The 19,251-nt window shown below is 41.4% G+C and overlaps 1 protein-coding gene across 6 annotated transcripts in view; it reads right to left on the reverse strand.

Annotated features, from left to right (window-relative positions):
* The window catches only part of RGS6 (regulator of G protein signaling 6), a 271,553-nt gene that overhangs the window by 94,144 nt on the left and 158,158 nt on the right, over positions 1-19,251 (reverse strand). For all 6 annotated transcript variants that reach the window (XM_027707478.1, XM_027707471.1, XM_027707444.1 and 3 more), the window contains one exon: positions 12,264-12,363. In XM_027707478.1, coding sequence (XP_027563279.1) covers positions 12,264-12,363 — 100 coding nt within the window. The remainder of the gene's footprint in view (positions 1-12,263; positions 12,364-19,251) is intronic.

Raw genomic sequence — 19,251 nt, forward strand, 5'->3', positions numbered from 1 at the left:
GGTACCATGAGTAGTCAGTGTGGTGCTCCACCTCAGCGGCATAAGGTGGTTGTGGAGCAGGATCAGAGAGGTTACATTACCCTTGGACTTGGCACTAGTGCAGCAGTTAATGACAAGTTCAGGCAATTCTGGTTCTCACTGTTCAAAAAGGTTGTTAAAAACTTGGGTAAGGGTCAAGGAGAGAAGCACAAGAGGAATTAAAGGCCTGGGAAAAGTGCTTTGAAGTCAGACATGCTTTCAGGGGCACAATTTATTAAAAACATAAACAGAAAGTGGCTATTTCACTGCAGTAACTAAGTATCTTTTTGGGGAGAAAAAAATATCTTCATTGTCAACCATAATACCAGAATGTTCTCTGGACAAAGTCAGACCAGAAACAAAAACCAACTTTTGAGCATATTACTACTTTTTGAAGGGTGACAGTAACTTTTTTAAGGTAACAGCTGATTTTTTTTATGCCAGGAATTTTTAAAGTTGAATACTTTCCTATAAGATCTACAGTTGTAAAGAGGATTTGAGATAGGAAAGATGTATATATGCAGATCTAATGAAAGGACCACCACAACCTCTTGCTGCACAGGTCAGCACAATGAGCAAGGGTCTCCATCCCTCCTCTGCCTACCCACAGCCAGCCCTCTCCTCCCAGGAACACGCACTGCACTTGCAACAGTTCAAGGACACAAATTAAGACTTGCGAGCCTTTACATCCATGTTATTTATTGCTGGGCACATGGCTGCAGTGCCTGAGCTGATTCCTGTTAGCTTGGGGCAAAGCAAGCCACTGTGTCAAGGATCCAACATTCTTGGGGACTCTAACATCAACTCTTCCTACTTAAAAACCCCAAAGAAAACCAACTATAATGAACTACTCATGTAGCAATGATGTAAATTATGAACATGAGATACTACACTGCAGAACTACAAATCATCTTTCAAAAGATTTAGTCTTCAGATTCTGTTTTTTCTGCTTGACAAAAGAAATAAGCTTTGATGAATATGGCACTGTCCAAATCACTGGCTTCAGCAATGACAGCCTTGAATATTCTTGTGATCAAAATTTTATCAGAACATAGTAACTTTTATTTCTTTTCTGTGGCTACTACTGTTTCCTTAGAAAGCTCACCTGTCACTGTCTCTCTGGTAGGAAAAAAACATAGACGGCATTCAACAAAATAACACTGGACAGTTGGAAAATACCTCATTTGCTAAAAAGCGTGGTTTTCCATCAGTGTAACCTATTCAGAAAATAAGAATGAAAATTAGTGAATACCTAGCTCAAAAGTAAAATACCACAAAAGAAAAAAAAACTATTAGAAATTATTCACTCAGATTTATTTGACAATCGTTTCAGCATCAATCAGCAAACAATCACGTTTCCAAAAAACAAAAATCTGACGGGAAAAAAACAAGACAGACAATCCTGCCCACAATAAAATAGGTACAAAAATAACAGATTTCCTATCCAATACAACACAAACCCTATAATAATTGGATGTAAACCCTTCCATTGCTAGAGACACTTTTCTTATCAGTCTATGTTATTTTTTTGCCTATGAGTATAATTAGCATTTTACATTAACCAACTTCTCAAAGTTTCCTGCAAGTTTTATTACTCGTTTCTAGGTAAGAGTTAATCTGGCCATAGTGAGGAGGTATCTGCATGGAGAAAATTGTACTAGTGCAAGTGACCTTGTAATGGAACAGAATCCTGAGACTCTCTTCTAGCAAAGCAAGCGGCCATCAAATAGGAATTAACTGAACAAAGACCTAATTGCTTAGTTTTATTTCTCTGCAGGACCAAAATATAATTTTCTTCTCTGCATGTGGTAGTGAATCATACATCAAAAATATCCAAGCTCATCAATCCACACCACACTCAAAACAAATCCATGGGAAACCGGCATGCAATTTTGAGAGATTTATCCATGCAAGAAAAAAAAAACAGTTAAAGAAAACATGCAAATGTATATTATTTATAATAATGGATATGCATGGGAAGCCTGAAAGCTTTTTTGTTTTCCTGTTTGTCTTTTTCTTATAGAAGGTTCTAAAGCCAAATCTATGGCACTTCCAGGCAGTACACAGTGCAAATACGTAACACATCACAGAGCTGCATATTTCTACTGATACAGGGAGAATAAAACAAGTTATTAATCAACCATTCAGGGTATCCACACAAACCAGGCCATACAGTTTGCCTACTCTAGCACTATATCAATCCTCTTCAGCTACAGCATCTTCTGGAGATATATTCTCACTGCTCAACTCAGCTTTCAGCAACAGTGATTTCTGAGTGGTGTGCTATTTATGGCTAGTAAAAATAAGCTGGTGCTCTGTGTGATTCTTTGTACTATTTAAAGCAGAAAACCAAACTGAACCCTTCCTTTGTACCAACAGTTATATTACTGGTAACTTCAATGTTGTAACTGAAATATATGAAAAATACAAGACTCATTCACCTATCAAACCTGATGTGTAAAAATTATTTATGAGACTGGATTTACAGTTATTGAAGTTAACTTCCACATTTCTTTACAATAACACACTTTCCTGATTAAAGTCAGGAAAATTGGACTCCAGAAAAAACTCCTGGGTTTTTTGCAATATAAACTCATTAATTAAAATGAAAGTAAGAATCTGCTCAATAAATAATACCCTGAAAGTTACTTTCACTAAAAAAAGCCAAAGAATGCTAGATAACAATGAACAGAATATATGTACAGAATGAGACAGACATATTCACCCAATAATGAATGGGAGGGGTTTATTTTTCTAATGGTTGGAATGGCATTGAATTAAAGCAATAGATTCAAAGTAATAGTTGTTAAACCACACTAAGATTTGTGCCTTCACATTGCTATTGATTACCATTGGGCACTCTCAAAGTAAAACTGGTTTGTCTAAGGGTCAAATCTCCACATACTCCTCGGTGGATATGTGGCTTCTTGGGCACAGCAGGAGCAAAGTTGCTCTGCTGAGAATCTGATGCTTAGCAGCCCACAGGAATGCTGGAGGCAGGGAAGAAACAAAGCAAGAGGTGTGAAAAAAACAAAACTGTGTTGGTAGATCCTTCACCACACAACTCCCAGGTTGCTATGAAGTGAAGACAGAAGAGGTGAAGTATTGCAGTTTGAGTGCAGTCTGCTCAACACTCCAAAAAACAAAGTCATACAGTTCTTATAATTAATCTCTGCTCTTTTGCTGTGCCATTCAGATCTGGAAAGAACCTTCTGTAATAATGCTGCGCTTTTGAAGATTGCAAGATGAATGCAGAAAAGCATTTATCATTCACCCCTATGTACTTCTACAGGCATTGAAATTTGTTGACTTTTCCTTTTAATGCTTTATTCATTAACCACAATATTCCATCAGCTAAATGCTTTTTCAGAATAAAACTGCAGTCAGCAACAAAATGTTCTTAATTTGTAATATTTTTTGTTATTGTGGTGGAATTACCAATTCATCTAAACACTGGAGCTCAGCAGGCAATTTATCATGAATCTGTCTCTATTCCAGCTTTTAATCTCAACTGAAAGCCTGAAAAGACCTAAAAGCAAATCTTGGAGGGGCAAAAAAAAAATTAAACCATTTTTAATAGATCTGCTTTGTTCCAGGCTCATAGCTTTCATTTGATGCTTTCCAGCCCAGCAATTTTTATGATCATGTTCACCAATAAGAAAAATTATAATTTTGTGTTCTAATTTCTGCCCACGTGGTTGGAAGGTCTTCTTGGTTTTTTACTTTGCCTTTTGCCAGTATCCCTGGTGCTTAGAAAAAAACAGACAAGTCAATGCAGAAAGATAAAGCTGGACCACTTGGTGATTTTGGTGATTTTTCATTGTAGTTTCACTGGGCACAGGAATATCCATGCAGCATAATTATTTACGTTTCTGCTTTGTCATAGCTTCACTTGGCAGATGCAGAGGTTAAAATACAGCAAGGACAAGTAGGACCAGGAAGGAGCTTCACAATTGTAACGTAAGGAAGTTAAACTTCTCATAATATTCAGGGCTTTAGGCACTTGAGAGACCATTTTACTGACTGAATACTAAAGCCTCAGGATGTGTTTCCTAAGTGTTTCAGTGGCCTAAGCCAGATTTTAATACACTCACTGGTGTGATGTGCATTTCCTCCAGTATTTTCCATCTCAGGTATGACTACTTTCAAGTGCTGTCATATGAAAGAACATGGGTATGTAAAATGCCCAATTTTGGTGATTTTATTTAATCATTTAGGATTTATCTCATAATGCATGCACACATTTTTAAGGGATGTGTAAGCTTCATATGATGTACAAGCATGCTTTTGGAGATGAACAATCCTGAAGAGGATGGAGAACTATGAAGCAGACACATAGAAGTGGCATCAATGGCCAGCTATGAAAGCCATCCTTCCTCTCAAAGCTCAGAGTAGCTGTCAAGTCACACATACCCCAATATTTGGGCTGGGCTTATGCCACACAGCTAGGGAGGACCACTACTGTGGCATACAAAATGCACCACACAAACTACACCTGAGCTTGGAACGCACAATACAGACACAGCACAGCTTGTGAAAAGCTGTACAAAGTGAACCTGGCTGCAGCAGAGGGCAGTGATACACAAATGCTAGCAGTCCTCACTCTGCATAGCACCTACAAATGCAGAAACCTGTCTTTGGTTATTTCTTGAGTGCAACAGTTACCACTCTTAGGCTTATTCTTAAGAAAAATTGCGCACTATTTACATGTATTTACATAAAGCAAGATCTTAGGGAGGCGGTGATCTTTCATCCTTGAGACGTGCCCTGCCCAACGCAGCTGCGTTCTCAGTAACATGGCCTCAATACTTGTGATTGCTGCTTGTTCTAGAACAGATGTATTAGTCACATAATCTGACCAGTGGATGTTTAGGATTGTACGGAGGCAGCGTCGATAGAAGCGTTCTAGGAGATGCAGGTGGTGGCAGTAAATGACCCATGATTCAGATCCGTATAAAAGAGTAGACAGCACTATGGCTCTGTAAACACTGATCTTTGTACTTTTCTTCAAGTGTTTATTTCGCCAAACTCTTTTATGAAGCTTTCCGAAGGCACTTTATCCCTTTGCTAACCTGTTGTCTATCTCTCCGTCAATCTTACCATCCGAGGAGATGAGGCTACCTAGGTAATTAAACTGCTGGACTCATTTGAGCTCTAATTGGCCAACGGTGATATGGGGATGATGGAAGACTTCCTGAGGTGCTGGTTGATAGAGAACTTCTGTCTTCTTTAAGCTGACTTCCAGCCCAAAGAGCTTAGCAGCCTCTGCAAAGCAGGATGTTAAACGCTGCAGGGCTGTTTCTGTGTGAGCCACAAGGGCAGTGTCATCAGCATAAAGCAGCTCCTGGACAAGATGATTTAAGGTCTTAGTGTGGGCCTTCAGTCGCCTTAGGTTGAATAGGCTTCCATCAGTACGATATCGAATGTAGATACCGTCCTGATCATCGAGGTCTGCCATGGCCCTTTGGAGCATCGTGCTGAAAAAGACTGTGAATAGGGTTGATGCAAGAACGCAGCCTTGTTTCACACCATTAGTTATTAGAAAGGGCTCAGAAAGTGCATTGCCATATCTGACTTGGCCGTGCTGATCCTCGTGGAGTGAGCTGATCATTTTAAGGAACTTGGGGGGACAACCTAAACGTTCCAAAATCTGCAATAGACCTTTTCTGCTCACAGTATCGAAAGCCTTGGTGAGGTCGACAAAGGTTACATAGAGACCTTTGTTCTGTTCCCTACACTTCTCTTGCAGTTGTCTGAGAACTAATACCATGTCTGTGGTACTCCGGTTGGCTCTGAAACCACATTGACTTTCAGGTAGAATTCCTACTGCTATGGCGGGTATTAGTCTGTTCAAGAGTATTCTTGCCAGGATTTTGCCAGCAATGGAGAGGAGAGTAATACCACGGTAATTTGAGCAGTATGATTTAATTCCTTTCTTCTTATACAAAGTTATGATGACTCTGTCACGAAAGTCTGATGGTAGTTCGCCTAGTTCCCAACAGCGCACCACAAACTCGTGAAATTTAGCATGGAGTGCAAGGCCCCCATGTTTCCAGATGATGATGATGATGATGATGATGATGATGATGATGATGTGTACACATGTGCAGATATATTGAATATTCACTGTTTAAAATGTTAATTTTGGTTGCTTTCTCTTCTTTGAAAACCATATCCTATTCAATTAATCTACTATTCCCCTTGTCCTCTGAAAATCAAATCCTTTAAACTTTTGCTGTATGAGGTGTTGATTTGCATATTAAAAACAGGCAAAGAATTGCTATACTTCAGGGAGCTGATTTTCATCTTTTCCTCTGTCATCCCTCTCACACTTTGAAAGGTAAGAGACTGGATGCAGTTAAGGGAAAAAAGGGACGGAGGAGGGTGCTGTGGATGAAGACAGCATAAGTCTTTGGCTCCTTAACTGGGTTAATTTGTCTCCTGGCATGTGAATAGAGAGCTTAAGAGAAAGCTACAGGATAAAAGATAATTGCAAGGCATGCGCTACTCATGTAATTGCTGACACGTCTAATGCTGTGTGATTCACAGCAGCTTTGAAATACTAGACTTCTCATTGAGGGATGGATGGATTACATTTCCACTGGGTGCAATTTGAAGAAGAGATGCATAAAAGAAGGAAATATAAGTCGTTATAACAAAACCCGGTCTTGACTTGAATTAGTTTAAATGCAACTTGCTCAGAACAATTGATTTTTTATGAGAAATAAATGGATTTGTATGCTCGACCAGTATTTGGCAAGCCAGTTTCCACCAAGCAACTGCTAAACTATTGAATTTACTGTGCAGCATCTGCTGTATATCAATGTGAAAAACTATCAAAAATTATACACTACTATATATGCATGTATAAACGTATGTCAATTTTAACCCATGAGCATGTTCTTTATACTATTTACAAATCAATAAACACCTCAAAATTAGTTTGGATATTGATTTAAGTTTTGGCAATTTTTTTGGTGGTTTTTTTTTTGTTTGTCTGTTTGTGGGTTTTGTTTGCTTGTTTTAACTAAATAGGCTCATTCATGTTTAGTAAAAAATTGAACTTGGTTTAGATTTGAGACTGTCTACATCTTCTAACTTTGCCTGAAAAAGAGACAGTACCACATTTCAAGTGTCCTATTTTTTTAAAGCAAAATTACAGAGGAAAGACAAAATAAGATCTAGAACAAAACTACCCAGATGTTGAGGCAAATCTTTACCAGACTCAGTCCTGCAGTTAAAACCCTATGGGTAGGCAATGCAAGCAGCTGGACAGACAGCCTGGGGAAGACAAATCCATTTGTAGTCAGCTCATGGAGGTTTTGGTCCCAATGAAAGTAGTTTCTGTAAGGCACCAAGGCAAGTTCTACCCCTGAAAAAACAGCATTAAGAAAGCAAACATTCTGACCAAGCACTCAGCCTTGCAGCCTACTCTCCAGGACCTGCTAGGTGATGGGTACTGGCTCTGGCCAGCATTGCCAGTCCTGGTCCTGCTCCCCACACCACAACATCTTTTTTTTGTACAGTTCATCTGAGGAGAAGCCTTTCAAAACCTGGACACAAGGAACTCATTTCTCCCTTGTGCCTCTGGCTGCCATATCTGGATGAGAGCTGTGTTTGAGCTCCTCTGAAGGCAAAAGGCAACACCCTCAAGACTGGCTCCAAGGGATCTCATTTCGCAATGGGTGTATGAAATCCTCCAGCAGAACTTGTCTGTCCTGAACTACATCACCAGGGAACACTATCAATAATAAAGTCTCTCTTTCACAACACTGTGGGATTTCTGTACTCCAGCCAAATGCATTTGCTTTGAGTGAGTGACATTCTGATGTGTTCTGGGACAACTCCACAGGCATTTGCCAAGACACATGCTGGCTTCTTCAGACAAGAGACACACGGCAGTTTAAATTTGGTTTAGCTCTTAAGTCTCGAGTAGCGACAGGCCATCTGGCACATTTCAGGAATACTGGCACTTTCTGCTCAGAGAGGTCCAGGACTTACATAAGACAGACATGACAGGACAGGAGTGAAATGCACTGGCAGGGCTGTGTGCATGAAGCTTGCATGGCAGCAGTTAATCCAAGACAGTGCAGCCAGGACATAACCCATCAGTCTGCTCACAGCCACTCGGGCAGCTCTGGGAGCAGCGCAAGAAGAGAACTGAGTGTTGGTGTAAGGGTGAGGAGCAGTGAGCGAGCAAGGGACCAGCTAGGGGACTGCTGCTGGGAGGAGGAGGCGTCACTCAAAATGGAGCTATGGGGACAGGCCTGCTTGAAGTCGGGGGTCTGGGTCAGAATGCAGCTGTATCAAAACCTCTTGGGAGGAGGGCAGAATAGTGCAAGGATTTTAGGCTGCATGTCTCCCTTGGGTTATGGTAGCAAAGATGCTGGTACACAGAATCAGTACACAAAAAGACCAGGAGAATCTGGAATGAGTTTGGGAATGCGGGGCAGACTGGGAAGCATGAAGGTGGCTTTTTGCCCTGGAAAGCTTAGCTGTTGCAGCACTGACTTCTCTCTGACTTTTTCTGGCAATGCTGTATAGGACCAAGTCTGAATCAGTGGGAGAAGAAAGTATGGTTTTGGTACTCCTAATAAAAAGGAAGTTAGTTTTAAGATGCAATTACAAGAAAATTGAAAAAAGGATGAGAAAAACAGTTTCGTTGCTAGTTAGTATAATGAGATGTTCTTACAAGAGTCTGATGACTGGGAAAATAGAGAATTGCCAATTCATTTACAGAAAAAAAAATAATTACCGAGGAAATTTTTTCTCACTAAAAGACAAATGTATAACTCCATTTATTGCAGTAACTGCCATCATGTGCATTGGCTCACAATCCATTCTGGGCATGGATCACAACACTACTCAATACCTGCCCTCAGGCATTTTTTCACTCCATACTTGAAACTTAACGTTGGACAATGTCTGACACATGCACGCAGATGCCACACAGACTGGTTCCATCTTACTTTCATTCTATATGGCTTGCCTGTAAAAGTGAAGATTTAGCCAAGAAGATAATGGTGTGATATGTCCTCCTTTGACTGACCTACTTTGAGCCAAAAGCTGGAGAAGTGGGTACGCAAAGCTACTTCTAATGCAGATTAAAATGTGTCTTTGGCACAGCATCCCCACACACACTAATCATACATTCAAAAAAGTTTTTTCCATCCTTTTTCCCAGATTCCTGTTGTCAAGAGAGGACCATTAATGATAACTCCCTGAGGCTCCTTCTCGTCATATTACCCAATGCCTCATTCACACCTAAGGCATCAGGACAGATGAAAGCAAAACACAGATGAGCTGTTCTTTCCCTGGTATTCAAACTTTAAATCAAACACCCACTTTGCTGTACTATAAACAGAGCTGCCTGTTTAGAGCACCAAAGCACTCCTGTAATATTTCTTTTTCTCTAAGATTTGACATTTCTCCTGTGAGAAGCAATTACAATAGAAGTGTCAAGCAAAAATAAATCCCTGTTAATCACAGTCACTGTGAGCCTGCCAAGTAAATCACATCTCAGCATTGCTGTTTTATTTTTCAGGTAGAAATAAAAAGTGTGTGAGAATGCCAGGCTCTAGAATTAAGCTCTTCCCAAGAGGGGGTACGACGTTTTTGAAAATACAAGCTCTTCCTCTTGTGTTCATGACCTTGTGTGGAATTAGACAAGCACTAAAACTGAGTATCCAATGATCATAAGAATAGTTCAGGTTGGAAAGATTCTCTGGAGGTTGTCTAGTCCAAACTTCATCCAAAGCAAGGCCAAGTGCACATTTGGGTCAGACTGCTCAGTTCAGCTGAGCTCAGGGGTCCCTGAGCAGCTGCAAACCACTGGTTCCACAGCTTCTCCAGGCCACTGGGCCCATGCTCAGCTGCTCTGACCATAAATAACTTTTTCCCTAAATCTAAATCTAGTTGGGATTTCTTTCCCTGCAACGTGTGTACGTTGTCTTTGGTGCTTTCACCATGCACTCCAAAGAAAGGATCCGATCCTCTCTTCTCTATAGCCTCTCTTTCCCTTCAGTTTTTCCTTCCCCAGACTGAACAAATGCAGGGTCCTCAGCTTCCATTCAAATGTAGATGCTGTTGCCTTTTCACCCATCACAAGTACTGATATTATAGATACATTTCTTTTGGTTTTGGTCTACAAATAGGCAGGTCTATGCATCTGAAAGGAGAAATGAGAAATGGAGAACACTTTGGGCTCTCAGCTGGGCTGTTATTTTCCCATACTTTTCAAACTCAGAAGCTTCATGCACTGTCCATGCATCACAAGGGAGGTGTCTCCAAATCACCTGAAGGGAATGGTACTGAGCTTGTTCCCCTCCAAATCTGAGAATTTTCTGTGAGCCTTGGAGAGAGGTTTTGTTCTTATTTTATCTTCACCCTCTCACTATTCCCTGTGTTGTGAAAACCAACCATTTCAAGACAATGCAACTGCAGCTTCTGTTCCAGAACCGAATGCAAAGGAGCAGTTTCAATCGTGCCAGGGAGCTCCTAACCATGGTTTAAAGATGCTGTGAGGTCTCCTGTTTCCTTTTTCTTTTGAGTAACATGAGGTACCTTGATGATTAGATCAATTACTTTTTAATGCTATGAATATGAACAGGAATATCAGAAACCTGTTTTAGCTGAGTCAATCCTAAGACATCCAGTCTGTGTATTGCAGACTTGAGCTTATGCAATAAGTTTTCAAATCAGAAAACCGGTTGTTTTCCCCAGGAACCTTCAAGAATAGTTAGCTCATACCTGATCCAGCCATAACCTGCAATTTAGTAACATAATTTTCACATCTCATTCTGGATTCATGTTTCTTTTCCCCTGTAAAACCCTAACCCTGAAACTGCCAGTTACACTGAGTCACCACCCTGAAATCAATTTCCAACAGAAGACCCTGTTGCTCAATAAAAAGAAAATAACTGGACTGAGATGCCTTTAAGTAAAAACATCATTCCAATTTTTACATTCCCTGACATACCCCCAGGAACCCTCTAGATTTGTATTCCATTCCTGTAGCTTAAGTTGGACATTTTTTCTGATGCAAGGAAATCAAATCACTCTCCTGAATCAATCAAAACAACTTCAAACTCTGCTCAGTCCAACAATTTTTACAGTAAAAACATTTTTAAGTGCTTTAAGTATCACATATGTTCCTCTGCAGAGAACCCTCTTTGCAATGCCTTGACACCAGCTGCACTGCCAGCATCCCTGTTGACAAGAGGAATTTTTCCATTACTTTACAATAGGATAAAAATCCCAAGAGTAAGAAAGGTCCCTCTGAAGTGCCAGTCTTCTCTCAGTTATTGGTGGTGTCTAAATGCAATAATGCAACTTTTGCATTTTTAATGACCATTTGAATTTTACTGCAGCGAAATCACAGTCACAGAGAATGATGCCCCTCACTTCTCAGAACAGGAGGGGAAACTTCCCTAAACAGACTCATCAGTGTGAGTATCTGGTCTGATTTGGAAAGAGACTCAGCAAGATAGAGAAAACTGTTATTTGCTTTAGAAAGATACACAACATTATAAATTCAAAGTGTCAGGAGTAGTTGGGTATCTCACACTGGACAATGGTCTACTGGTGGAGAGAGGGAAAATAGTAGTTTTCTGCCACTGTAGTCAATACTACTTTTGAAAACGGGTACCAGAAACCCAAATGCAAATCCTCCATACAATTCACATCACCCTGAATCACTCATCATCTATCAGTGGCAAAGGTCTCCACTGCACTGGAAGATACCCTGTCTGGAAAGACATGGATGAACGGTTTTGTACTCTCACTCCCAATTTCTGCACCACCCACGCTTTTGTACATAGAGCTTTAATAAAGTAGCACACATGCATGAAAGGTATTTCACATTCCTCTACCTGTAATTCAAGTCCAGTAGGAGTATCTGCATAGGAGTGAGAAAATACTTTCAACTCTCTTTCCTGACCTCTTCCCTAAGATTGTCCTACCCCTGTCATAGGGAATGACTCTGACTGGTGATACTCTGATAGCCACAAAAGCTATATAACATTTTTTAATAACTCATTCCAAAGAAATATAAATGCTTGCTTATTAAAACATAATTAAGAAATATTTGTTCAATGCTTCAGCCTGTAACAGAACAACATGCAGAAAAATTAAGCAGACGGAGGCATTTTTTCCTTATGTTCCTTCTTTTTTGTGGCTTTAGCATGTTTGCTTATAGTCAGCAAGTACCAGCTTATGTTCCCTTCTCTGTTAACCAGGGTTCTTACCAGTGACGACACTGGGGATTTTGGACAGAAAGCTCTTGACAGTGCGGATGGGAACTCCACCTGTTTTGTCATCCTGCATTCTTGTAACGATGTCTTCAATCTGTCAAAAGAAAGGAAAGGCTTTGTGGTTTATGCAAAACAGTGATTGTAACATTTACATATCATGAGTGTTTTGGAGCCCTGCTGGTAGGATGGTCTTCAAATATACCATGTGTATTACTGCACAAACACAGACCTAGAGACACAGCTATCGTCCGAATTTAAAGCCTGAGATTAGAAATCTTGAGACAACAGACAAGCTTTGAAGACAGTGGTTGGATACTGACAAGCCAACTGCAACTGTGCTTTTTTTTTTGCTGACTAGGGGTGACAGAAAGCTGCTGTTTGCTCCACAGATGAACTGGGTTACACTTCAACCAGCTTAAGGAGCTTTCCATCCATTCCACTTTCGCCTCTGTTCCCACATTCATTTGAATCCTCAATACTGTAACCTTGCAAGGGCTTTCATTTTCCAAAGGGTCCAGACAGTCACCAACTGCCTATGGCTTGAGAAGAATGCAAGACACAACAACTGGACTTCCCCTGCCTCATGCTCTAGGCTAGGATGGTATACGTCCGTGGTCAGCCTACAAGGTAAATAACCAGAGTAAAATGATTGTAGAGAAAAACTCGTTGGAATTTCACAGCCAAGCTACCTTTTAGTTCACAGGCACATGCATAATCCATTACATACAGGAAAATACACAATCATCTTCAAAAGCCATGGCAATCAGAAGATCCAATTACTGCAGGAAGGAGCTTAATTCTCCTCCTGTTTACTCTAAAATGGGAAGGAATTTTTGCACCTTTTAAGGCTACTCCCCATACATTTACTTGAAGGCAACACCAGGGAGAACAAAAAGCTAAACATAAGCACAGTGCAGAAATTCAGTATCTCCAAAAACTCTCTTCAAGTTAATAAGGTCTCAGAAGCCCAACAAAAATAAATCCAAAGCTGTTGTCTTTGTTAGTTCAAGCAGCTGACAGCACAGCCCTACCTGCTGTTGGTGATAGGGGCCGAGGGCAGCCAGATAGGGAGTACGGCTCTGATTTTACCTAAAGATTTTCTCCTCACAGATGCTACAAAATGCCACCCCAGCAGAAAGGTTACATGGTGGGAGCGCAGGCCCTCTCTCCTAAGGCAGCCTAAGAGTTCAACATGCTCTCTTCAACTTGGAAAGCCGCTTCATTTAGATGAAGAGTTCAACGTGCTCTCTTCAACTCGGAAAGCCACTTCATTTAGATGCACAAGTGATTTTTTTTCACAGACTTAACACCTACATTTCAAAACAAGTTTAATTTCAAGTCTTCCCAAGGTGGTAAGACAATCTCCCTGCCAACTTCAGACACTGAATTTGATCACTGTGTTTTTAACCTCAGGTTACCACTTAACTGAACTGTTCACACCTTGTTTATATATTACTTGTAAGTTAACACATGTCCTGAACAAATCCTCAGTGGGAATGAAGTCACAAAGATGAAAATATCCTGAGATACTTAATAGGTTACACGACGGTTGGGTACCTACAATTAATTTGTGATAGAATAATGCTGCTTTTTCCACAACCCAATCTCTATGAAAATATACCACCTTTTCCCCTTTAGCTGAGCTTTATCCAAAGTTATTTGCTGATTAAAAACATAGGGCTTTTTTCCAATCTGAGGATATCTGGAGAAGGAACTGCTCATCTCTGATACCTGGAGGGGTAACTGCTCTTCTCCAGAGTGGACAAGAAGCATTTCACTGTGTTGAGAGGAGCCTGACAGCATCACTTGTCATCAACTCAGATCTACAAGGCTATGGTGCTCCAATGCCAGACCTACCAGAGGGACATGGCATCTCAGTTGCCTGCGAAGGGTGAACACAAAATCACAAAATGGACCAGGTTGGAAGGGACCACAGTGGGTCATCTGGTCAAACCTCCCTGCTCAAGCAGGGTCATCCTAGAGCACACTGCATCCAGACAGTTCTTGAATATCTCCAGTGAGGAAGACTCCACAACCTCTCTGGGCAACAGTCACCTACACAGTAAAGAAGTTCTTCCTCATATACAGGTGGAACTTCCTGTGCATCAGTTTCTGCTTGCTGCCTCTTGTCCTATTGCTTGGCACCACAGAGAAGAGCCTGACTCCATTCTGAGTTTTAAACTTCATCCAAGAAGGTCAGTCAGACTAAGAACCACTACTGCAAGGCAATGAAAAAGCCTCTCTGTTATGTACCTTCATCTGTATGCACTTGTAGCTGACATCAGAGGAAGATTTTCTCCATGCATATTAGGAGGAAACTACTCTAGAATGTGTTATGAGTCCTCCATGTCTCCAGAAACACTTAAGAGCTTCAAAAATCACAAGCATAATTTTTGGTAAAACTGTTATTTTCTCTTTTTCCACTTCAATGAAAAGTTCAGAATGAAAAATACGCTAAAATAATTATTTCAATGCAGGAAAATAAAGTTTTTACTCTTTTGCTCACTTTAAGCTAAAGAAATATCAGCATGATTTATGCCATTAACACCCTATGAAAAGTTCCATTTCAAGCAAAATAAAACTTTAATTATCTTAAAAGAAAGATACATTGTTTTTACCTAAACTATTCCCTGTTTCAAGCAATCAAGCAGGCACTGGTATCTCAAATGGGGCCATTAATTTCAGTTTCAGTCACAATTACAAAAGCCTCCTGCAATTTTAAATCAAAAATAAAGAAAACTACTCCAGGGAACTCCTTCCCAAATGGTTCCTTACTCTTGTCTTCCAGTCTGACTACTGGCACTTAATGCTCTCCTTATTTCTAAGCGTTGGATATTTCTTCTTTCCTTTCCTTTCTACTCAAATGCCACATCTCCTTTCTTCCCTGTCCTCTCATTTGGTCTAGACATGACTACACGTCATCCTCCTACAGCATACCCTGCATTTTCAGTCTGCTGCCCAAGAGTCCCCAGGGTTACAAGGCCCTTGTTGTACATACTCTTTCCATTCCCAACATACTTTCCTTGTGCTCTCCAGCACATTTTTGCACTGCTCAGAGGGGACAGCATGGCATACTCAAAGAAACATTTGATGATAATTTTATCCTTTCTTAAACTTATAATCAAGTATTAATTAAAATATTAAAAACCTGTATCTAGCAACCTATGTCCAGTTTTTGTTCAGTTCACTACAAAGAGAAGATCTGACTCTTTGTATCAGCCTTTGTTTTGCAAGCACCCAACACTTGCAGATATTACTAGCCTGGATCCAAATTCCTGATGAGCTATGGAAATGTTTCATCAATTAAGTGATACAGTGACAAAGCGGAAAAAAAGTGATTACTAGAGCTTCAAGTGTGGAGAAAAGCAAAGAGGGAACATCAAGCGTGAAGGTCACTTTCATCAAAACTTTTCATCTTAGCTTTTAAGAGAGTTACCTAGACACTTGAGCGCTAATCATAGAATCATAGAATCGTTGAATCAGCTGGGTTGGAAGGGACCTCCGAGATCATCAAGTCCAACCCTTGATCCACTACCGCTGCGGTTACTAGACCATGGCACTAAGTGCCACATCCAGTCTCTTTTTAAAAATCTCCAGGGACTGAGAATCCACCACTTCCCTGGGCAGCCCATTCCAATGCCTGATCACCCTCTCTGTAAAGAAATTCTTTCTAATATCTAACCTAAACCTCCCCTGGCACAACTTGAGACCATGCCCTCTTGTCTTGCTGATAGTTGCCTGGGAAAAGGGACCAACGCCCACCTGGCTACAACCTCCTTTCAGGGAGTTGTAAAGAGTGATGAGGTCTCCCCTGAGCCTCCTCTTCTCCAGACTGAACAGCCCCAGCTCCCTCAGCCTCTCCTCATAGGACTTGTGCTCGAGTCCCTTCACCAGCCCTGTTGCCCTCCTCTGGACCTGCTCCAGGACCTCAATATCCTTCCTGAACTGAGGGGCCCAGAACTGGACACAGTACTCGAGGTGTGGCCTCACCAGTGCTGAGTACAGGGGAAGAATCACTTCCTTGGACCTGCTGGCCACACTGTTCCTGATCCAGGCCAGGATGCCGTTGGCCTTCTTGGCCACCTGGGCACACTGCTGGCTCATGTTCAGCTTCTTGTCAACCCAAACTCCCAGGTCCCTCTCTGTCTGGCTGCTCTCCAGCCACTCTGTCCCCAGCCTGTAGCGCTGCACAGGGCTGTTGTGGCCAAAGTGCAGGACCCGGCACTTGGCCTTGTTGAACCTCATCCCGTTGGAATCAGCCCAACTCTCCAACCTATCCAGGTCCCTCTGCAATGAGTCTCCCTTCAGCTTCTGCATGTTGTTAAATACCCCTTAGGTTTCCCGGTCTGCTAGAGTCCCTGGACAGTTCATTTCATCAGGGTAGGAGGCAAGAACGAGCGCAACAAAGCATTCTCATATTTATCACTCCTAAATGAACAAGCTTCAGTGAACTAACTTCTGCCCAACAAAAGTGATAGTAAGAACAGGCAGTAGTTTTTTTTTTTTATGACAGGGGTCACTGCTCTTTCAACCTAGTCTGATTTTGCATCATTAAAGGGAATGGTTATTCTTCCCTCCAAGTGGATTCTGGGTCAGTATCTCCCCAAGAAAGTCAGAGCAATTCATGTATCTGCTGTCACTGTTAGCTACACACTGTAATGTATGCCTAACAAACCAGATCCACCTTTCCTCCTGACTGGTTGCTGACAACTCTGCTCCCTACATTTATCCAGAATGTTTTTATTTCACATTATTCCATTTGCATTGCATTGAAAAGGGCTTCCGGCTTCAGGAACACATTAGTGGAGACATAAACTACTGCAAGTAGTTTATGAGAGGCTACCAACATATTCTGTGACACAGAATGTGTTGGGGATTTAATGTATATGTAGGATTTGCTAGTACTCATCAGACCTTCTTTTCCACTATCAGCAGTTTTGCTGGCCTAAGGAGGCTGAAGGCACGAAGTAGAAGACCTTGAATTTCTGTCAGAGCCAAGATGTCTATCACTGGAAGATGAGAAGTCCTTTTTCTGAGGAAGGGGCAAACAAAAGATTACATTTGTTGATGTGTTAGAGTAACTACATCATAATACAACAATAAATGTAACAATCACAGCCTGGAAACTTTGGGTCAGTGTCACACAACATTCCTGCTGTTACCATTATAAGAGGGAAAACGACTCTCAGCTTTGCAGTAGCTTTTCTTTCTCCCAGCACCAAAGTATAGCAGGCACCCCTTCTGCTGCACATTAGCATGCACAGCCTTGCTGAGCCCTGGTCAAGGTCAACCTTGAAGGTGACACGCTGAGGGGAAGGGTAAGTAACACATGAAAAAGAAAAGCTAACAGTTTCCACCTCCCACATCCCCATGCCTGGACATCAACAGCAGCTACTGGAGCTACCTGGCTGAACATGTTCAATTGCGACTGAGTGATGACCACATAATGATGTCAGAGGCCACCACAGTCCCATTTTATTTTTGTGAGCTAGTGAGGAAAACAGTGCACTTTTCATATTCTAGCCTCTGAATTAGCTGCACAAACTCCCTTGGACCCTGCAGGAAATCTCCTGCTGCTTATTTCTGAATATTTTGGTATCCACCAGGTTCCTGACCAATTACTCACAGCAGCTACCCTACTCTTGGGGATTCCTGTCACCAGCTAACCCGTGGCTGGAGAGTCTCCAAGCATCACTCATCAGTGCCAATATTAAATGCATAGGGTTAGACAGACAGCTTTGTGCAATTGTAAATTTCCTTTTTGACCTGGCTGACAGCAGCTCTCATGCATACTGGTGGAGTTGGACGGTGCATGGAGGTCAATCTGTTGTCAGCTAGGCATGATGGCAATAATTATAAACACATTTGATCTTTTACTCTTGACTCAAATGTAAGTTTAAAATAGACTGTTTCTCACAGTGACAACTCTTATGGGTCCTGTAAGTGCCTTTGACTAGCCCTCTGACACTGCCAGTATGCCTGTACCTTTTGTACCTGCTGACTCCTGCCACACAGCCCACACACACACAGACAAGGAAAGTTAATTTGACAAGATGCCTGAAGCCAACTTGCTTCACTGGTCCAGACAATTTTACTCTGCTCAAAAACAGGATGAGGAGGCAAAAAAATAAAGGGCTATACCCTTCAGCACCCTTGAGGGAAAAGGACAACCTTGCCTCTGAGACAACGCTGGAAAGCAGCAAGGCAGCACTACCAGAGAATTGTGGTGTGACCTTCAGCAATCAGCTTCATCTGCATCTGTCCAAGTCTCCTCTCTTCCATAACAGAGACAATACCGAAATACACAGTGGTGGTGAAACTTAATTCAAAGATGTCCAAGAAGGACTTGGAGTGCCTTGCACAGCAGACACCACACAACTAGGAAAGATATGCTCCCCATCTCTGACAACCTTTCACAATCCCAACAAAACCAAATGGCAGCAGAGCACCGACGTGCCAGCCAGCAGGGCCGTTTGTCTGCTTTCCACGTGGCCATCTTCCAATGACAGCTGAGGGCAGGGGCGCTGATGCAACTTGTGTTCTTCCTGGTGGAGTTCTCTCTGCTTATTTTAAATTTCAGAGCTTATTTCAGATAAAGGCAGAGTATACTACATATCTCCCTCAAATTTGAGCGTGTGTCAGGGAACAAAGAAAATAACAACTGTGATCTTCAGATGTTTACTGGGATGGTGAAACAGAGCTAAAAATGTCACCTTGAAACTGGTAACATGCTTTAGCATTCATATATCTCTACTGTGAACAAGAGGGTATCAGTGAAGGAACAACCATCAAGGCATTTGCCATGATTAATTGTATACTGTTGCTAATTTAGCTAGAGCTTCACAAAAGTGAGCATCTACTCACAAGTCATTACATGGAGGGACAGGTTTCACCACACCAATTGAATCAACCAAAACAATTCTTAGGTAAAAACTGTGACTTATTTAGCTGCTGAGGTGCAACACCAGAGTCTGGGAAGCAT

The sequence above is a fragment of the Neopelma chrysocephalum genome, unplaced genomic scaffold (assembly GCF_003984885.1).
Source record: "Neopelma chrysocephalum unplaced genomic scaffold, ASM398488v2 Primary Assembly neopelma1_24, whole genome shotgun sequence".
Classification (NCBI taxonomy): domain Eukaryota; kingdom Metazoa; phylum Chordata; class Aves; order Passeriformes; family Pipridae; genus Neopelma; species Neopelma chrysocephalum.